The sequence below is a fragment of the Equus caballus genome, chromosome 17 (assembly GCF_041296265.1).
Source record: "Equus caballus isolate H_3958 breed thoroughbred chromosome 17, TB-T2T, whole genome shotgun sequence".
NCBI lineage: Eukaryota > Metazoa > Chordata > Mammalia > Perissodactyla > Equidae > Equus > Equus caballus.
This window is the reverse complement of record NC_091700.1, coordinates 49,298,737-49,318,020: the sequence shown is the minus strand read 5'-3', so window position 1 is coordinate 49,318,020 and position 19,284 is coordinate 49,298,737. Positions and strand designations below refer to the sequence as shown.

The 19,284-nt window shown below is 37.7% G+C and overlaps 1 protein-coding gene across 5 annotated transcripts in view; it reads right to left on the bottom strand.

Annotated features, from left to right (window-relative positions):
* Positions 1-694: 694 nt before the first annotated feature.
* MTRF1 (mitochondrial translation release factor 1) overlaps positions 695-19,284 on the bottom strand; it is a 57,788-nt gene continuing 39,198 nt past the window's right edge. For all 5 annotated transcript variants that reach the window (XM_023621660.2, XM_023621661.2, XM_014732118.3 and 2 more), the window contains 4 exons: positions 15,066-15,183; positions 9,213-9,349; positions 6,520-6,618; positions 695-2,390 (listed from right to left, as the gene is read on the bottom strand). In XM_023621660.2, the coding sequence (XP_023477428.2) occupies positions 2,277-2,390; positions 6,520-6,618; positions 9,213-9,349; positions 15,066-15,183 (468 nt within the window). In that variant the 3' untranslated portion in view covers positions 695-2,276. The remainder of the gene's footprint in view (positions 2,391-6,519; positions 6,619-9,212; positions 9,350-15,065; positions 15,184-19,284) is intronic.

Here is a 19,284-nt window from a genome sequence, read left to right as displayed (position 1 = left end):
AACTCGAGTGGCCCAAGAGAGAGGCAGAAGCAGAGACAGAGATAGAAAGATAGAGGCAGAAGCAAGTCTTTTTAAAACATAGTATCAGAAGTGACAATCCCACTACTTCTTTCGTATTTTACTTGTTAGAAGAGAGTCTATAAATCCAGTCCACATTTAAGGGGAGGAGATTACATAAGTGCATGACTGCCAGGAACAGGGATCACTGAGGTCATCTCAGAAGCTGCCTAGCACAAGAGGAATCAAATGTTTATATGACGCCAGAGTATTTCCTCACAGATTACATACTAGTTATGAAGAACATGTACCATTACAATGGAGAGACGTGACAGTTTCTAAATTTTGCATCACTAATGCTGGAACTTCCTGATATGATACAGTATAAATTTCACAACATCACCTATGAAGTAGTCTTGCCAACTGTGTTTAATCTTTAGACTTAATTTTACTTAATAATACTTTGAAGGGATGGATGAAAGTTACCAACAGCATGAGGAAGCAGCCAAACAAATCCAGAGTGTAGGCCACGCTACAAAACAACCTTGTGGGACTCTTCAAAAGGTCAATGTCATGTGAAAAAAAATCTTGGGGGATTAATCCAAAAACTGAAGAGATACAACCAAATGCAATGTGTGAATCTTGGTTGGATGCTAGATTAAACAAAACTAACAAACAAAAATAGCTACAAAAGACATTTTGGGGATAATTGAAGAAATTTTAATATGTAAAGAAATTGGATTATATTATACAATTTTATTATTATACAATTAGGTGTGATAATGGACTTATAATCCTGTAGGAGAATGTCCTTATTCTTAGGATATGCTGAAATATTTTGGAGCAGTGTTATGAGGTCTACAACTAACTTTTAAATAGTCCAACAACCACAACATGTGTGTGTGTGTATATGTCCATACAGAGAAAAAACAAATGTGGCAAAGTGAGCATATAATGTTGAATCTAGAGTATACAGAGTTCACTGAACTGTTTTTTAAAAATTATTTTGAAAACTTTTCTGCATGCTTGAAAATTTTCAAAATAAAAATTTTGGAAAAAATTTCTCTCTCATCTTTACTTCCAAATAATTCCATTGGTCTTAAAACTCTATTTTAGCCAGTCTTTTCTGGAACATAGTTCCTCTCTGAAGAATGTCTAAAATAACAACTCCTTTCTTTTTCACTCAAGAAATTTCCTGAGAACAATTACCAGATACATCATGCCACTTTGTTTTTGAGTTGGTGATTTCTATTTTAGCTCCCTCACTCAACTGGAAGCTCTGTCAGGTAAGGACTAGGTTTTATATATCACTGCACAAAACCGACTGCAGGGAATTACTCATATTACACCACATCTGTTGATGCTCATTAACTTACACCAAAGAATAAAAAATAGAAGCCAAGCAGACAGTCTACTTTAAATACTAGCTTGTAGTTTATATAGTATAGAACTCATTTAGTTCTCAAAGAGCTCTACAATCTATATCCTAGAGACGCTCATTGTTATTCCCTCATAGACTTCACAATCCTTATTTATTTTTTATTTAAAAGCAGCACTTTAAGGCCTAACTTTAACATGATTAAAGTTGTCTTTAAATAGGGTTTTACAAAGAAGTTTATAAATCTCATACCACCAAAGTTTACCATATGGTAAAGTCCTTAAGTAACAGATAAAAAACATGTTTAAATTAATTTATAGATGGTTATTTAAGAAAAGGCATATAAAGAGAACAAGCGACCTGTCCTAAATCACCTAATCAATTCTCAATACTTTATTTCTCTTTTCAATGACACATGCTTGTTTTCTACTTGAAGAGTTGGACTGTACTTTACAGGAAACCTAAAATAAACTCTTAGGTCAAGAAATGTGACAATTCAGGGGCCGGCCCAGTAGTGTAGCAGTTAAGTGTGCACATTCCACTTCAGTGGCCCAGGGTTCACCGGTTCAGATCCCGGGTGCAGACATGGTACCGCTTGGCAAGCCATGCTGTGGTAGGTATCCCACATAAAGTAGAGGAAGATGGGCACAGATGTTAGCTCAGGGCCAGTCTTCCTCACCAAAAAAAAAAAAGAGGAGGATTGGCAGCAGATGTTAGCTCAGGGCTAATCTTCCTCAAAAAAAAAAAAAAAAGACAGAAATGTGACGATTCATTAAAAAATATGTTTGTAAGTACTGTGTGTTTTTGGCTGCGCTTTATGAACATTCACAAAGATTTCCACGCTCAGTCTGCTTCTTGATACAGGTGCATTTCATTTACACAATAATAAATGATAAATCATTTATTTTGCTGATTTAAGGTTTTCATCCAAAAATTCAGTAATGACTTCTTCATCTGCTGACTGAAGTAGTCTCTGAATTAGGTGATCCAGGCACTTCTCCCCGTGTAAAAATTCCTGATAAAAGAGAGTTATTAGGAAAACTCCATTACTAGAAATAAAGGAGAAACAAAGCAAAGAATTAACTGTGTATTTACTTGGTTTCTTTATAGTCACTAATAGCAACACAGGATTACCAACATGGTTCTACAATGTAATGACCATGATTGCTAAGTTGGGAGAATTCCCAGTTAGTACTGGCTTTTTATATAAAAAGTGAATCCAAAAGAGTAAATGGAATTCTACTATTCGTCTCAAATTGTTTAAATTAGCCTTTTGTTTAAAAACCAATCTCCTGAGGTTTGGATCTTTCCAACAACTCTGGAGACAACAAAACAAAGAGAGCTGAATCAACTTTTGAATTTACCACCTCCCTCTCTTTAAAATTCCTTTGCTCGACTTTTCTGACAAAACCGTTTTAGGTCCTCAAACCATCTTTGGGAGGATATGTTTGCTGAATCCTTTCTCCTCTTGTACCCTAAAAAAAATAAGGGTTTTTATTCTTGTCCTGAAAATTCTACCATTTTCCTTCATAACACCTTATTTCCCAAGGGGAAAAAAGATTGAAACGCCTTAATGCCCAGGCATCTTGCTGCTGTGTTAATGTGCACACTGCTCCCTGTCATTCTCTCCTTGCCAACTCCTCTGGACCTGGCTCAGATAAAGCCTCCCCAGACCATTCCAGCTCACACTTAGGCTAATCCTCCAAATTTAGATGAAATGGTTCATGACAGTTCCGTTTTATTCTTCAGTTGAAAATACACTGATTTTAAACTCTAGAAGTCCTACATGCTGAAACATTTAGGGGATCAGTGTCTTGAAGTCTGCAACTGCTTTCAAATGGCTCAATAGCAACACAGGCGTATATACGGAAAGAAAAAGGAGGTGGAGGAGGAAGAGAAGGCAAATGCAGAAAAACGCCAACGACTGCTGCCTTCGGGATAGGGTGTATATTGAACTAGTCTTTAAACAGGTATGCTTGAAACTTTCAAAATAAAAAGTTGAGAAAAAAATTTCTCTCTTATGTTTACCTCCAAGTGATTCCATTGGATGAAAACTGTTTCAGTTAGACTTCCCTACAGTGCCTCTCTGAGAAATGACTACAACAACGACTTCAAGTACTTTTCCTGTGTTATACACACTCTATATAACAGAGTTGTTGGGATTAGTGAATTAGCACAATTTCATACTTGAGAAATGCTCAAAATCTACACATTGGCTCAATGGAAATACTTTGTAGTGTTGGCATCTGGAACAGAAAATATTTAAAGTTTTTATGCAGGCACGAACTAATCTTATATTTAGTCTTTCTTGAATGGTCTTAAAATTGAATTTTAGATTAAGTGTACACATTTATCCCTCAAGTTAAACTGTAGGGGAAAAGATCTGCCTTACTATCTTTGTAGTCCCCAAATACCAGTACTCAGTAAAAGCTCAATTAAACTTTAAAATTAAACTGGAAGCAAAAGCACCATGAAGAAATTCGAAAATTAAGACTTATGCCATATTGAGCATAAAATGAAAACTGATTATAAAATTAGTATGCCAAGAGTTCACATTATTATGGTATTGCCAAGGTGATTTCATCATTTGGAAATTATGTAAAAAGGATTAGCATTCTTACTGATAATCACATCACATTGAGAGTTCAGCTGGATTAACCAGAGTGCTAGAGAGAGGAAGATAAAGATCAATGAGTCTAGTTCCTAACTTTCAGAAGCTCATAATGTAGGGGTGAGCCAGGCAAATATATAAGCATCACAATAAAGTGCAAGAAATTAAAAAATAAAGAAAAAAGTGAGGGCTGTAAGGAGTCATTAATTTCGACAAGAAGGTGGCATCAGCGAAGGGTTTAGGAGGGAAAAAAATATTTTAATTAGATCTTAAAAAGAGAATAATATTTCTCCAAATACAGTCATGTGTCGCTTAACGACAGGGATATGTTCTGAGAAATGTGTCGTTAGGTGATTTTGTTGTGCAAACATCACAGGGTGCACTTACACAAACCGAGATGGTATAGCCCACTACACACCCAGGCTAGATGGCAGTGATCTTATGGGATCACTGCCATATATGTGGTCTTTCACTGACTGAAATGTCCTAATGTGGTGCATGACTGTGGAGGTAGGCAGAACGGTCAAAAGAATTAGTAGGAAGAAAGGCACGGAAACAAAGTACATTTAAAGCCCAGGGCAAGGGGAAATTTCCAGTGTGACTGGAATATAGGGCAGGGGATAAGCTGATGCTAAGGAATCTGCACAAGGAATTGGAGAAACAGAATAAAAATACAAAACAATATGTTACATGGTAGCCTGTGCTCATTATCTAGACAAAATAAAATAAAATAAAATAACCTACAAGAGAATTCATGCTAAGAATACTGGATGATCTCACAGAACCCAGGGATAGGAACGTACAAGGCTGCTGCCACCACCATGGAAGTGAAGCTGGGCCTTAGGAATAAACGAACGTGAGGATTCATATCATCAGGATTCTTTCCATCCTGTTCTCCTTTTTGCTCCTTTCCTTATATCAGCTTGGCGGGAAATGTGACTTCTGACCTCTTGTAGACTTCACATATTTCAGCTTCTTCCTGTCCTTCAGATTTTAATGTTTTACTACAACATTTTTTTCCACGCCATTTTCAAATTCTTTCCTTTCACTAATATGGAATGTTTTCTTTCTTTCCAATAAGCTGTTAGTGATTATTAGAGCATGTCAATATCATTTTCCTTATTATTTCTGAGTCTGGCATGCTAGTTTAGTAATAACATGTCAGTATTTAGCCAAAGTAAGATATTTTATAACTATTAAAGCTAGTTACCCTGCCTCTGTTTCATGACTGAATACTATACTGAGCACCTATGTGGCCATCTAAAAAACATTACTGGTCATAAGAATGTGGCTGTCTCAGGGAAACCATCACCATTACCAGAAAAACAACTGAAAGAATATGGTGCAATTAAAACAATATTGCCAAACACGCTTGGCTATTTCTGTATGTTTCCTGAGGAAAGGGAAGTTAGCAAGTATTTTCTTCTTTTTGACACGACTATTATGTTCCTCTGCAAGACAGCCTTAAATTGCTGAGAAGACACAGGAAGTGGCACAAGATACACAGAAATTTCTAAATATATTAAAATCACAGACATTTCCCTTGCAAAATTAGGACTGTAATTCTGAGTATAGGACGGGACAGAATCAAGTAAAGGAGGCCTAGGTATCACATGGCACCAAAGAAAAAAATCAAAACCTTCTGTCACCTGCCTTTTCCACATAGTCCTTTATGGGAACGAGTTCATTTTCCGCTTCAGTGGAAGCAAAAGCAAAATTTTTCTGTGCTTCATCATTAATGTATTAATGTCAGTGGTCTCGGCTAGATGAGTTTTAGTTGGGTTAATGTTCAAACCATCTTGACAGGGTCTTTTCCAAAACAGCATTAAGTGTAACCCCTGAATCTCATGAATACACATTGTGGGAGGCAGAGTTCAAGATGCCCCGTGCTGTGCACACCTTGTGTAATTCCCTCCCTCAAGTGCAGGCAGAAGCTGCAAATATGATGGACTGTCACTCCAGTGATAGGTGACTAATCAGTTGACACTCAGTTAATCAAAAGCAATAGTATCGAGGTTGCCCTGGCCTAAACAGATGAGTCCTTAAAAGGCCTGAGCCATTCCTGCAAGAGATTCAGAGTGGGAGGAGGCACATGAAGGGGGCCACATAGAAAGCAATCGCAGGCGGTCTTTAGGAGCAGACAGCAGAGAATTCAGCTCTTTCATACTCGGACTTCTGAGCTACACTACCTATGAGATTATTATTATTTTAAGCCACTATATTTGTTGTAATTTGTCACACAGCAATAGAAAACTGATATACGTGTATATATGCATACCGAGTATCTGTTAATATGTTGTGATTGCATAACAAAGAATTTCGAATTTAAAAGATAACTGTTTCAAACTGGCATAAAGACTATATTTCTTACCAGCGAACTAATACAAATGTTTGCAAATTTTAGAGCATCAACTAACATAAACTGGCTTAATGATTTTAAATTACTTGGCAATATTTCAGACATAACTGTTCAGAATTTGACTACAGCTTCTTCAAAAGTCAAAAGTACATAAAGCATACTCAGTAATATTACCTTAATATTGCGAACTTCATATGCTATCCTGTGGTCAGTGACTCTATCCTGGGTGAAATTATACGTCCGAATTCTCTCTGACTGGGCTCTTGTTCCTACCTGTGCCGTAACAAAAAGCAATTCATATTTTAACTTTATAATTACCTTTATTGCAATGGAAAAGGTACTTGCAAGTGACTTTTCTATTTCAACAGTTTAAATCTTTTTTAAAAGTCATATACAAAGTGACAAGGAACAATAATGGGCAGAAAATGTTTGAGACTACAGGTTTGTAAAGCTTAGTTATGGAACAAGAATTAATGTTTCTTTGGCTCTTCAAACCCCAAATACTTAAAACCAAATTATCTTTCCACCCCATCAGTTCTTCCTCCTGGTTTCTATAAATGACACTACCATTCCCTTCGATCCAAGTAGGAAACTCAGACATCCTGCAATTTAACAAACTTTTCATGGGAGCTTTCTACCTGCCAGGCTTATGATGTAGACGCTGGGGGCACCTCCCATTCTCTGACTGCCCACTCCCAATGGTTTCAAGCGTCTCATTATATCCTGCCCTTTCCATTGCTACCAGCTATCCTTCACGGGCTCGCTACTTTCACCTGCATTCCTGTAAAAATCTCCTGATTAATCTTACATTTCCTTGCTTACATTGGGTTGCCCTGCTTAGTTGTCCTAAAACACAGTTTTCTGATTAATTTTCTTCTTTGGTTCCTTCTTGTCCACTAAACAGACACAACTCCACTCAGATTCAAGGCACTTCGTAATGTGGCCAATTTTCCTACATTATTTCTGAAGACTGAATTTCTATGATGCCACTTTTATATTATGTCATTATTATGTGTGTCTGTGTTAACTCTGCTAAAACATCATCTCAAGGGGTACCATTCCCTAACACTCTCCCACCATCTCTGCCTTTCCTGGTCCCATCAATTGAAATATGTTACTTTCCTCCTTTGAAGCCCGGTGCACTTGCAATCTGCTCCACAGCGCCCCACAGTCCGCCTTATGCGATGTTACTTGTACTCTTCTCAGTCTGCTCCTCTCCCCTACCTCCCCAGCACATGAGGCACACAACACCCTCTCTCGCTTTCAAGTTTTAAGATAAAAAGACATTTCCATAACTTATTTTCTTAACCCCCTAAAACAAATGATATGAAACTAAACTCCTAAAGATGGCTGATCATCAGGAGAATTTTTTAAAATTAAAGATTCCAAAGCCCAACCTCAGATACACTGAATCAGGCATTATGTATCTTTACAACATTCCCCAGGCCATCCATTCTGCAACCAGCCAGGTTTGCAAACTACTAGCCCAAAGCACCATATTAATGCCCAGGACCCCACCCAGATCTATTACATCAGAATCTCTGGGGGTGGGGCCTAGGCATCTACAAAACTCTTCAGGTGACAAGTGGAGCCAGGGTTGAGAACCCGGCATAATGCCTTCCATATAAATGCTATTATATATAATAGCTGAAGAAAAACTTCAGAGCATCAGAAATATCTACAAAAAAATTTCCTACAGATGGACAAGTTAATTGGGAGGCAAGGAGGTCTTTTCTGGCCCTTTAAACCAGACTACTGAAGAAGACAGACATATGTAATTTGCATAAGGCCAATCTTGAATACTTATTTTAAAAATTACTGTGTGAAACATCTGGAGCCAAAATGTCAAATGGCAAATGAATCCCAATGTCTTTTATTAAATCAAATGTGGCAGAGTTGATAATGTTTATGTTATCACTTACTTGTCATGAAGTAATGGTTTGTAAATGAGCGTTCCTATCTGCAAATGTATATACAGATGCTGTGGCTCGATCTGAGATCACGATAAATAGAGGACTAACGTATTACTTATCCTGTCACTTTTACTACTTGCAGGTTAGAATGTGGGTAAGGGAAACTAGAAGGGCGAAAGTGTGAAAAGACTACGCTGTCTAGGCAAAAAGAATAATTAATGTTTAGTTTTGTACAATTCATTATTCTAAAAGGCCACAAAATCTTCCAAATTTACTGTAGCACACCTATCTGCAAATAACACAAAAGCACAGTTATTTCTGGGTTCCCCTTTCTCTTCTAACCTACCTCAAAGACAAATTCTACTTTTTTTAGAATTTAAAATCATACAACACTTTGTTTACTTAAAACAATAATGCATTCATTTTGCTTAGAACTTATCTACTTATATATTTGAATAAATAATACTATCCATGTATATAGTACAAAAGGATATACAGTGAAAAATAAATCTCTCTTCTATCCCTTGTCCCAACACTGCATCAGTAGCAATCACTGTTACCAGTTTTCTGCAGGGCCATTTATTTTTGATCCCACATAAAGTTACAATAAAAGCAGAGGTTTTTAAATTTAAAAATCTTAAAAATCTCTTAATTTCCAGAGGATTATTTTATCTTTTAAACCAATTTCCTCTCAAGACACTTCTGATATAAACACTGGAGGGAAATAATTTTTATTTTACTCATATCTCATTTACTCATTTGCCAATTGGCATGTTCAAGTTTAGCCATAATCTGTTAGTCTATATGCATTTAAACTATTACTTATTTACAAATGAACATGTTTGCCTATGCTCTAAGAATTTCCATTTAATCAAGAATTAATACTACATTTTCTACATAAAATGATGACTTTTTGTACAGAGGTGTTAAATGATTACATCAAATAAATCTTACCTGCAGTTTTCTAGCACTTTGTTGTTGACGCTTGTCTTTCTCAATAATCTGCTGGTAGAGCCTAGCTCTCAACACACGCAAAGCTATTTCTTTATTTTTTATCTGTGATCGTTCTTGTTGGCATTCTACTACAAGCCCTGAAAAGCAACAGGGATCAGAGGTAAACTGTAGCCTCCACGAGCCAAAATAAGATAGAACTGAGATATTTTCTGATTAACTGAGGAAACAATCAGGAAAAGATCATAAAGGATTAAAAGCAGTTTAGATTTAGCACACTTCAGAAACTATATTTGGTTATGATGGTAATAGCGGTAGATGGCTATTTACATTCTGATATCTAAACAAGAAGTTTCAGAAGAGAAGACTGAAGGCAGCAATATCTGCATGCAGATGGTTACATCGTTTGATTCCCAGAGCTCTCCTCTCCATCCCAGCCCTTCCAGATACTTTCACAGCTCAACAAAAGCAAACTACTGCCACCCACTGTGCAGTCCTGCTCCACTCTCTGTTTTACTCAAGGAGAACTCAGCCCTTCCCCTTGAAGTCACAGATACACATGGAGCTGATGTTTTAAAAATGACTTTACATATAGAAACCAATGAAAAGAAACAACTCAAACTCTTTAGAAGGAAGAGTTTAACACTGAATGTTTCTCAGTTGTCTTGGTTCTAAATCCAGCTAATCAACACGTCCAACCACATACGTTTTGGTTAGCCAACTTCGGGATCTGAGTGGGTTTGGCCCACTGTGCAGCCCAGTTACTCGCCCAAATCTAGCCCTGAAATGCTGACCCTTGATATCAGATGTGTTCTTAACTTTGCAGCTCCCACTCTGAAGGTCTGAGTCCAGCTCTGCTTCCAGGTACATTAGCGGCGAAAGGTACTTTTCTTTCTGAATCACAAAACCCAAAAACCCTATTAGCTTAGGCCAGCTGCAATAATATGGTGGTAACTATTTTGCTGGAGATTTAAAAAATTTCTATCAAATTCTACTCCAAATTATGTTTCCTCCCTGTCTGAATAAGCTACAATCTACACCTGCTAATACTTTTCGTAGGGCACCTAGGTTTCACCTCTATTAGTTTAGACTTATTTCTTGACTGTTTTGCTGCAGCCACATGTTTGAGCTGGGGCACCAACTTGCTCACATCTTCCAGGCATTTGCCTGGAGCTCTCTTGAATCTGGTATCCTTTTTTTCACCACCCAAAGGAATATGAAAATTTCCATTTCCAGATGGCCAGACAGTCATAAGCTTTGTTTCAAATTCCTCTTCTTGTCAGCTGACCCATGCTGAATTTTGCCTAGACACCTGCACTATTCCTGTCCAGTGGCTCAAGTCAGAAATTTTAGCTTAAAACTCTTACCAGTTCAGTAATTCCTAAGGGAATTGCTTGATATTATATATACATATATTTTTTCTTTTTCTTTTTCCTTCTTCTCCCCAAAACCCCCAGTACATAGTTGTATATTTTAGTTGTAGGTCCTTCTGGTTGTGCTACGTGGAATACTGCCTCAGCGTGGCCTGACGAGCAGCACCATGTCCACGCCCAGGATCCGAACCAGTGAAACCCCGAGCCGTGGAACGGACTTCGAGAACTTAACCACTCGGCCATGGGCTGGCCCCCAATTATATATTTTAACACACTTTCTATAGGGGAGTATTTAATCATAAGTATTCCCTTAGACACAGAGGATAGGGAGGAAAAAGGGTACGTTGAATAATAGAAGAGCTGTTGAAACAAGGTGCTGGGGTTGTTAAAAAACTATAAAAGGGCTTTGGAAAAAAAGTTTTCTCAGTGTTATTTCAGTACTCTACAGGAGATTCCAAAATTCTACGTAGCAATAGTACCAAGTGGGTATTTAATATACATTTGCGGAATAACTAAATATATTATTTAAAATATTAGTGGTTATAAATGAGAACAAAAATATCATATTTTTATTCTAAAAAGCTCATTTAAAAAAATTTTTAACATCTCTGAAATTGGGATACATCTTACCATCATTGGAATATCATCGCTTAATTGGCAGTGATTTTTTATTCCTTCATAGTAATAAAATAGTGATGTGTCTTTCAATTGACACATTCTTAGGTTAAGGTTAGATCAAATAAGTTATACATAATCAAAGGCTAAATAAAAATTCTTTAACTTTAAAAGTGCAAACTGATGTAAAAGATTAAATCTGATGTGGAACAATTAGGTGTTATCCATAATCTATAATGATGAAGAAAGGCAGTCTAAGGATTACAGAGGTCCACATTCACTCACCAACGGGTAACAAACTAAAAAGCTACCTTTAAAGCACAAAATACTAATTTGTCTTCATTCTTGTTTTGAAAAATTTTACCAAAAAAAAGTAATTTTTCCCTGTATAAACATCTAACCATACCCCTACGGTACTACTCTTCCAATGGTAGAAAATGGAGTTACACAGAAGCAGTAGGTTAGAAAAAAAGTGATTCATCAGAGTCCATGTGCAAGGAGAAAATGGAAGAGTGACCTACAGCTCTCACTTTGAGTTGAAGCAGGAACATAGTTCCCACGCTAAGGGTTTTGGGATGGAAGAAATAGAAGAAAGGCTGAGTCTGCAGTGCTGTAGAGGCTGAAATCAGGGTAAACCTCAAAGTAAGAAGTAGACTCGAGAAACCACTTGCTCATAACTACGTGGATTCCTAAGAGTCAGCAGGCCTCGGCACGCCTCGCCTAAGAGGACTGTTTGAGGGTCAAGTTTCAGGCCTCTTTAAATCAAAGAACCAGATCTAAGTGGGTAAAAAATAAATTGGCCCAAGGTAAGTTTGGCAATACAAACATCAGTCACTTTTTGTAAAATCAGTAATTTATGGCGGCACAGGGTGGTTTTACATTCCTTCATTATGTTTTAAAGTATTTTGCTTCATTTTGTCAGAATTTTGGTCATCTTTTACCTTACTTTTTCTCAATTTAATTTTTAATTCTTCTTAAGCTAATTACTGTTCTGCTCTGCTTATAATATAGAATACAGTGTTTAGATGAAACACAACAAGTATCCCACAACTTGTGGATTTCTTAAGTAAATTATGGTAAGCTACAAAAATTATAACCTCATTTTTGGTGAAAAAGGATATATTTATATATGCATAGAAAAGAATTTGAAAGGATATGCACCAAAGATATATACCAACAATGATTACTAGGTATTGTTAAAGATGTTTTCTGCTCTTTTGCTCATGTATATATTCTAAGTTTTTACAGTTTCTTATGGAATAAAAATCCACAAAGAAAACTTAAGACAAATTATAAAATTATCCTATTGTTGGATATTTAGGTTGTTCTAACTTTTGCTATTGTAAACAGTACAAGAAATAATAATTGGCTGGAAATGAATTTAAAATTGATACCTGATTTCAAGATGGCCTCCTCTTTCTTTTAAAAATCACACTAAAACAAGAACAAAAACTCCATCTGAAATAACATGAGGTGATGTATGTAGTCCCCAAACACAATATATAAAGACAGAAAGTGAACGAAAGAATAGCAGACGACTTAGCAGAGCAGGAAGGTGAGACCAGCTCCCTGTAGTGGGAGATGCCATCCATCTGCCCTGCTGAGCACCACAAAGGCTCAGGAATTGAGGCGCTGGCTACTTCAGAAGTCGAGGCTGATGATTCGGGGGCTAAAAACAGACAATCTATATAATAAGCAGATCTTCGAGTCCCCTCCCTCAATCTGTAGGAGGCAGGAGGTATAGTCTTTAGAGAACTAAATAAGGAAAGTCCCCGACTTGAGACTAGGTTCAAAGGAGGGCAAATGTGAGGTATGGGTCCTGAAACTAAGCAAAGTTTGCTTACTGAATGGTGAGACCTTGACCTCACTCTCAGATGTAGGCTGGAGGATCCTTCTCCGGGCAAACAAACTCCCCAAGAGAAAAGATCTGCAAACACTGACATTTGGGGGTCCCTAATAAAAAAGCTGATTACTCATCTAACTGCCCTACAGTTGAAACTTACCAGTGGATAACTGGCACCCATGCACTCAGAGCTTTCAGAATCTCACTCTCAAATATATACACACAGCCAAGGATTCCTAGACATTTCCAACATGGAAGCAAGACCGAAACAAACAGAAGAAATAAACTCAGAGAAAACAGAGATGTTGCAAAAAGCAGAAGAAAACCTCAGGGAAACTAAAATGAATATCCTTGAGCAATAAAAGAAGAAATATGCATCAACAAAACAAAAGGATGCTAAGAAAAGGGACACAGTGAAAATAAGAAAGGGCTCTTGAAAAATTTTGTTAAAAAGAATACATTTTAAAAATTCAGTGAAAGAGTTGGAAAAATAACTAAAACATAAAGTGAAAGACCATGTAAGAGAAAAAAGAAGAAAATTATACAATGAATCCAAAAGGTCTAACATCTGACTAAGAGAAATTCCAGGAAGAAAAAGGAAAATGGTAAGAAATTCTTGAAGAAAATATTTCAGAAGTGAAGAGCATGAGTCTCCAAATTGAAAGAAACAAATGCAATGGAGGACAAAAGCTTTAAACGTTACACGTGGAAACGATTTTCAACAAGTGTTCACGATCAGTGAAGTATGAAGCTAGAATAAAGCTATTTTCAGATATACAAAGTCTCAAAATATTTATGTCTCACGCACCTTCTCTCAGGAAGCCACTTAAAGGTGAGCTTTGCTAAAATGAGGGAGTAAACTAAGACAGATGATATGGGATCTAAGAAACAGGAGGCTCAAACACAGAACAGAGATGAAGGGAACTCCCTGACTGTTGGTGACCAGGACCACCTCTGCGCGGCAGCCCTGGAGAGCAACCCATCCATAATAATGGAGTGTTCCATCAGAGGTGTCGCCACAAAGCCTCAGCCCTGTAGAAAATTGAGTTAATTTCATTTTATAGAGCTTTTGGAAAATGTAGGAAGACTTAGAATCAAAGAAAACTAAGCAAATAAAAAAATGAGGTAATTACTAACTTTAGGAAATGAAATCACAGTATACTACTTGACTCAACAGTGAACACTATTTACCTGCTCATTATGTAAAAACAGTGAAGATTAATTTTGCCCAAACATAAATACATTAGGAAGAGGATATTATAAGAGAGCCAAAATCTTCATCTACTACGTTAAAAAGTCAATATATAATCTTATAATTAATTGATTGGAACAGTACTATCTGCCTGTTATTTAGAAATACTGCAGTAATTACCAGAAAAAGAATAGCTAAGAGTTTAAGGGAGTTGCCTCTGGGTAACTGGAATTTAGGGTTGAGGAAGGAGGGATGGGGAGGAGGAAGACGTCTAGCGAGCTGCTGTTTTTTGCTATAGGACGTTATCACTGGACTTTTAAAATCATATACATGTAATGTAAAAATTAATTTAAAAAGAAAAGAAATTAAAAAAAGTTTAAAAATCTGAAAAATGACAGAAATACTTATTGCATTGAGGACTGCAAAACTCTCACAGTGTACCAAAATTACCAACATTCAAAATAACAGCAGGAATGCAATGGAGCTGGCAGTCAATCTACAAGGTGACAGAAGATCCCTGGCAGTGGCACGTCCAATATTACTTTTGCATTTCATTTGTTTTTAGGGTGGAGCACGTCTGGTTGCACACTCTTGTCCAGTACACCTGGACAGCTTCTCTGAACAGGTCTGCATCCTTTGAGAGAAGTACCTTTTCCAAACAGATGGAGAATATAAACACACAGGGGACCTCAGACTCATAACCCCAGTTTCACCTTTAAAGGGTTTGTGCAAGGAACCAGACACTAACATAGGACTATTTCCTTCTAAACGCTGAACAGTTTTATAAGATGTGAAAAAAAGTTAAAAGTATAAAAGCAAAGGGACTTGCTTACCTGTGGGGACATGCACAAGTCTGACAGCACTATCAGTTGTATTAACATGCTGCCCTCCTGCTCCTTTGGCTCGAAATGTATCTATTCGCAAATCCTTGGGGTCCACTTTCACATCTACCTAGAACAAAATGTATAACATAAGTAAATTCTACACTCAACAAATACTTCGAATACTAAATTTATTCCAAGATTTTTCAAATAAACTGTACTGTTTTGTATTAAGATAAGTCATAGCCATTAGACTAAGAGGTGAAATATCTTATACCAAAGAAAGGACCATAAACTCCCTATTCCAATGGATGCTATTTTTTAACACTGACTCATGATGCTATGAGATGACTGAGTTATGAGATCTTTCAAAGTTTCATCATCCATCATCCCACAAAGCTACATTAGATGCAAAATAAACAAAATATATATATGTATGTAAGTATATATACTCATTATTCCCTGATCCTGTATTTGCAAATTCACCTGCTTACTAAAATTTATTTGTTCCCTCAAATCAATTATTGCAGCACTTTCACAGTCATTTGCAGACACGCACAAAGCAGCAAAAATTCCAATTGCTCTACAGGGGCATGTTTCCAGCCAAGGTCAAACAAAGTGACAGTCTGCTTTCTTGTTTCAGCTCCTACAAAGATGAGCAGACGATGAAGACAGGAGGGTGCAGAGCAGCATAGTGCAAGAAGTCCCAGCTCGGGGGCCAGCTGGATGGGGTCTGAATCCCAACTCTGGCACCTGTTAGGAAGGCAGCCTCAGGCAAGTCACTTAACACTTCTCAATTCCATTTTCTCTTTTGTAAAATAAAACAGAATCTACTAGGGTGAGTTGTTTTTAGGATTTAAGATTATAATCTATATGATTATATATACATAATTTTTTCCCTCCTAGGAGAAATAGTTCAGTATTCACTAAATCACTGTTTGCTATGACTTCATAGAACCTAACTACTGCGAATAATGATAATTCATTGTGTGCACGTGCATGTGCATGTGTGTGTGCATGCCTTTATTAGTGGACTGAGCAGAGACACCCAAAAAGACATGTTCTTGCTCTAACCACTGGAACCTTATTTGGAAAAAGGGTTTTTGCAGATGTAACTGAGTTAAGAAGAGATTATCCTGGATTATTCGGATAGGCCCTAAATCCAATGACAAGTGTCCTTATAAGAGATACCTAGAGGAGAAAGAAGAGGAGAAGACCATGTGAATTCGTAGGCAGAGATTGGAATTGTACAGCTTTAAGCCAAGGAACACCTGGAGACACCAGAAGCTGGAAGAGGCAAGGGAAGATTCTCTCCCAGAGCCTTTGGAGGGACCATGGCCCTACCAATACTTTGATTTTGGACTCCTGGTATCTAGAACTGTGAGAATAAATTTAAAGTTTGTGGTAATTTGTTATGGCAGCTTTAGGACATTTTCTTCTCTCTCTCTCTCTATACACACACACAAACATACATATATATAAACAAATAGTGATAAAATAGCCTGTTTTTGAGGGGACATTTAAAATTTTTCCCCATATTTATCATTTATTATGGGATATCTAATTATACTAGAAAGCAAGGACACACTCAAAGACTCATGGGGTCAATTTCAAAATAGGTTACCCCTAAAAGGCTACTACTGGCCAAATCTGAGACAATTTGAACATCAAAAACAATAGTGCTTATAACTCACTGAATTTAAAAAATAAATCCATATGTCTATAATAAGGTCAATATATGAAACTCAATATATGAGTTTATAATGAGGTAAAATAAAAGAGAAAGAAAGCAAAAAGCAAGGAGGAGAGAAGGTAGTGGAGAGGAAAGTATTCTACAGAAAAGAATGCCAGTTGGGGCTGGCCACGTGGCCGAGTGGTTAAGTTCGCGCGCTCCGCTGCAGGCAGCCCAGTGTTTCGTTGGTTCGAATCCTGGGCGCGGACATGGCACTGCTCATCAGACCACGCTGAGGCAGCGTCCCACATGCCACAACTAGAAGAACCCACAACGAAGAATACACAACTATGTACCGGGGGGCTTTGGGGAGAAAAAAGGAAAAAATAAAAAAAAAAATTAAAAAAAAAAAATTAAAAAAAAAAAAAAAGAAAAAGAAAAGAATGCCAGTTAATACATGTACAAGGAATGATAGAATTAGAAAATCACCATCTTGCAACCTGAAACTAAGTAACTGATTCAGGCAAAGATAATGGATGGATGTTAAAACCGTGGAAGAAAAGTGTTGGGAAGAGGATATATGTACCCTAGAGATTACTTAGTAATTGCAAAGGGAAAAAGCTACTTTCAAAATACACATATTTTTGTGGTCACCATCTTAACTAAATGCTCAAACTAATCCTCACTAGAAGTGGGACAATCGGATATTATGTGCCTTCTGGTAAGATGCAACATGAATATAACTACCCCTATAAAGTATTCCTGCTCAAAACGCGTAAACTGAATGGAACGGAACATTTACATACAACTTTCAATATAATATAGGGGATAAAGGAACAAGTTAAAGAGTACCATGAAGAAACAACCAGATGGATCCAGAATATGGGACAGTCTACAAGACAAAGGGCCTAGACTCTTCAAAAAGTCAACGTCATTAAAAAAAAATGTTGGGGAGCCAGCCCTGTGGCCAAATGGTTAAGTTCATGTACTCCACTTCGGCGGCCCAGGGTTTTGCTGGTTCGGATCCTGGGCACGGACATGGCACCACTCGTCAGGCCACACTGAGACAGCGTCCCACACGCCACAACTAAAACATACAACTATATACTGGAGGGACGGGGGGAAAAAAAGCAGGGAAAAAAAAGGTCGGCAACAGTTGTTAGCTCAGGTGCCAATCTTTAAAAAAAGAAAAAAAAGAAAAAGGTTGGGAAACTGTTCTAGACTTAAAGAGATCTAACAACTAATTGCAATGTGTGAAACTTATGGGGTTTTGGTTAAACAAAAGCTATAAAAATATTTTGGGGATAAGTGGGGAACTATAAAATGGACTAGATATTGGATAATTGTGATATCGTCATTTATAATAAGAAACATAAATTTGGTCTTCATCCAAATGAAGCTTTGGTACAGAGCTTTGGTACAGAGCTCCTAAAACCCTCAGGATTTCCTGAGTGATAAGAGAGAAAAGCTGTCTTCTGTTATTCATAACAGGTCCCTTTCCACTGCACTTGAGTTTATGTTAATGAAGTGACTTTTGGAAAGCCCCAGATAACCCAAAGGATGGGGGTTAACTGCCAGGGAAACCAACCATGGGATCAGAGGGTCAGAACTTTCAGCTCCAGCCCCCACCCCCAAACCCCCAGGGAGGAGAGCAGGGCTCAAGGCTGAATTAATCCCCAACACCCAATGATTTAATCAATCGTGGCTATGTGTGAAAGCCTCCATAAAACTCCTAAAAGTACAAGGTTCAGAGAGCTTCCAAGGCTGGTGAACATGTGGCAGTGCTGGAAGCACGACAAGCCTGGAGAGGGCATGGAAGTCTGCACCTCTTCCCACATATTTGTCCTATGCAACTCTTCCATCTGGTTATTCCTGAGTTGTATCCTTTATAACAAACCATTAATCTAGTAAGTACAATGTTTTCCTGAGTTCTGTGAGCCACTTCAGTAAATTATCAAACCTGCAGGGGGGATCGTGGGAACCTCTTGATTTACAGCCAAATGGTCAGAAGCACAGGTGACAAGCTGGACTTGCGATGGGTCTCTGAAGTGGGAGGGAAGGCAGTCTTCTGGGACTGAGCCCTTAGCCTGTGAGATCTAAGGCTATCTCCAGGTAGACAGTGTCAGAACTTAGTTGAATTGTAGGACACCTACTTGGTGTCCATAGAGAACTGAAGAATTGTTTGATGGGGGAAAAAAACTCCACACATGGAGTATAGAAGTATTCTGTGAGTAGACAGAACACACAGGAGGGTTTCCTAAACAATAATATTACAGAGTTATGATTGATCTTCATAGACCATTGTATGGAGTTTATGTAGGAGAATGTCCTATTCCCAGCAGACGTAAGCTGAAGATTTGGGGGTAAAGTCTCATAGTGTCTGCTATATCCTTTATAGGTCACTTAAAAAATGTATATACAGGCTGGCCCGGTGGCCCAGTGGTTAAGTGCGAATGTTCCGCTTTGGTGGCCCAGGGTTCGCCGGTTCGGATCCCGGGTGCAGACATGGCACCGTTTGGCAAGCCATGCTGTGGCAGGCGTCCCACATATAAAGTGGAG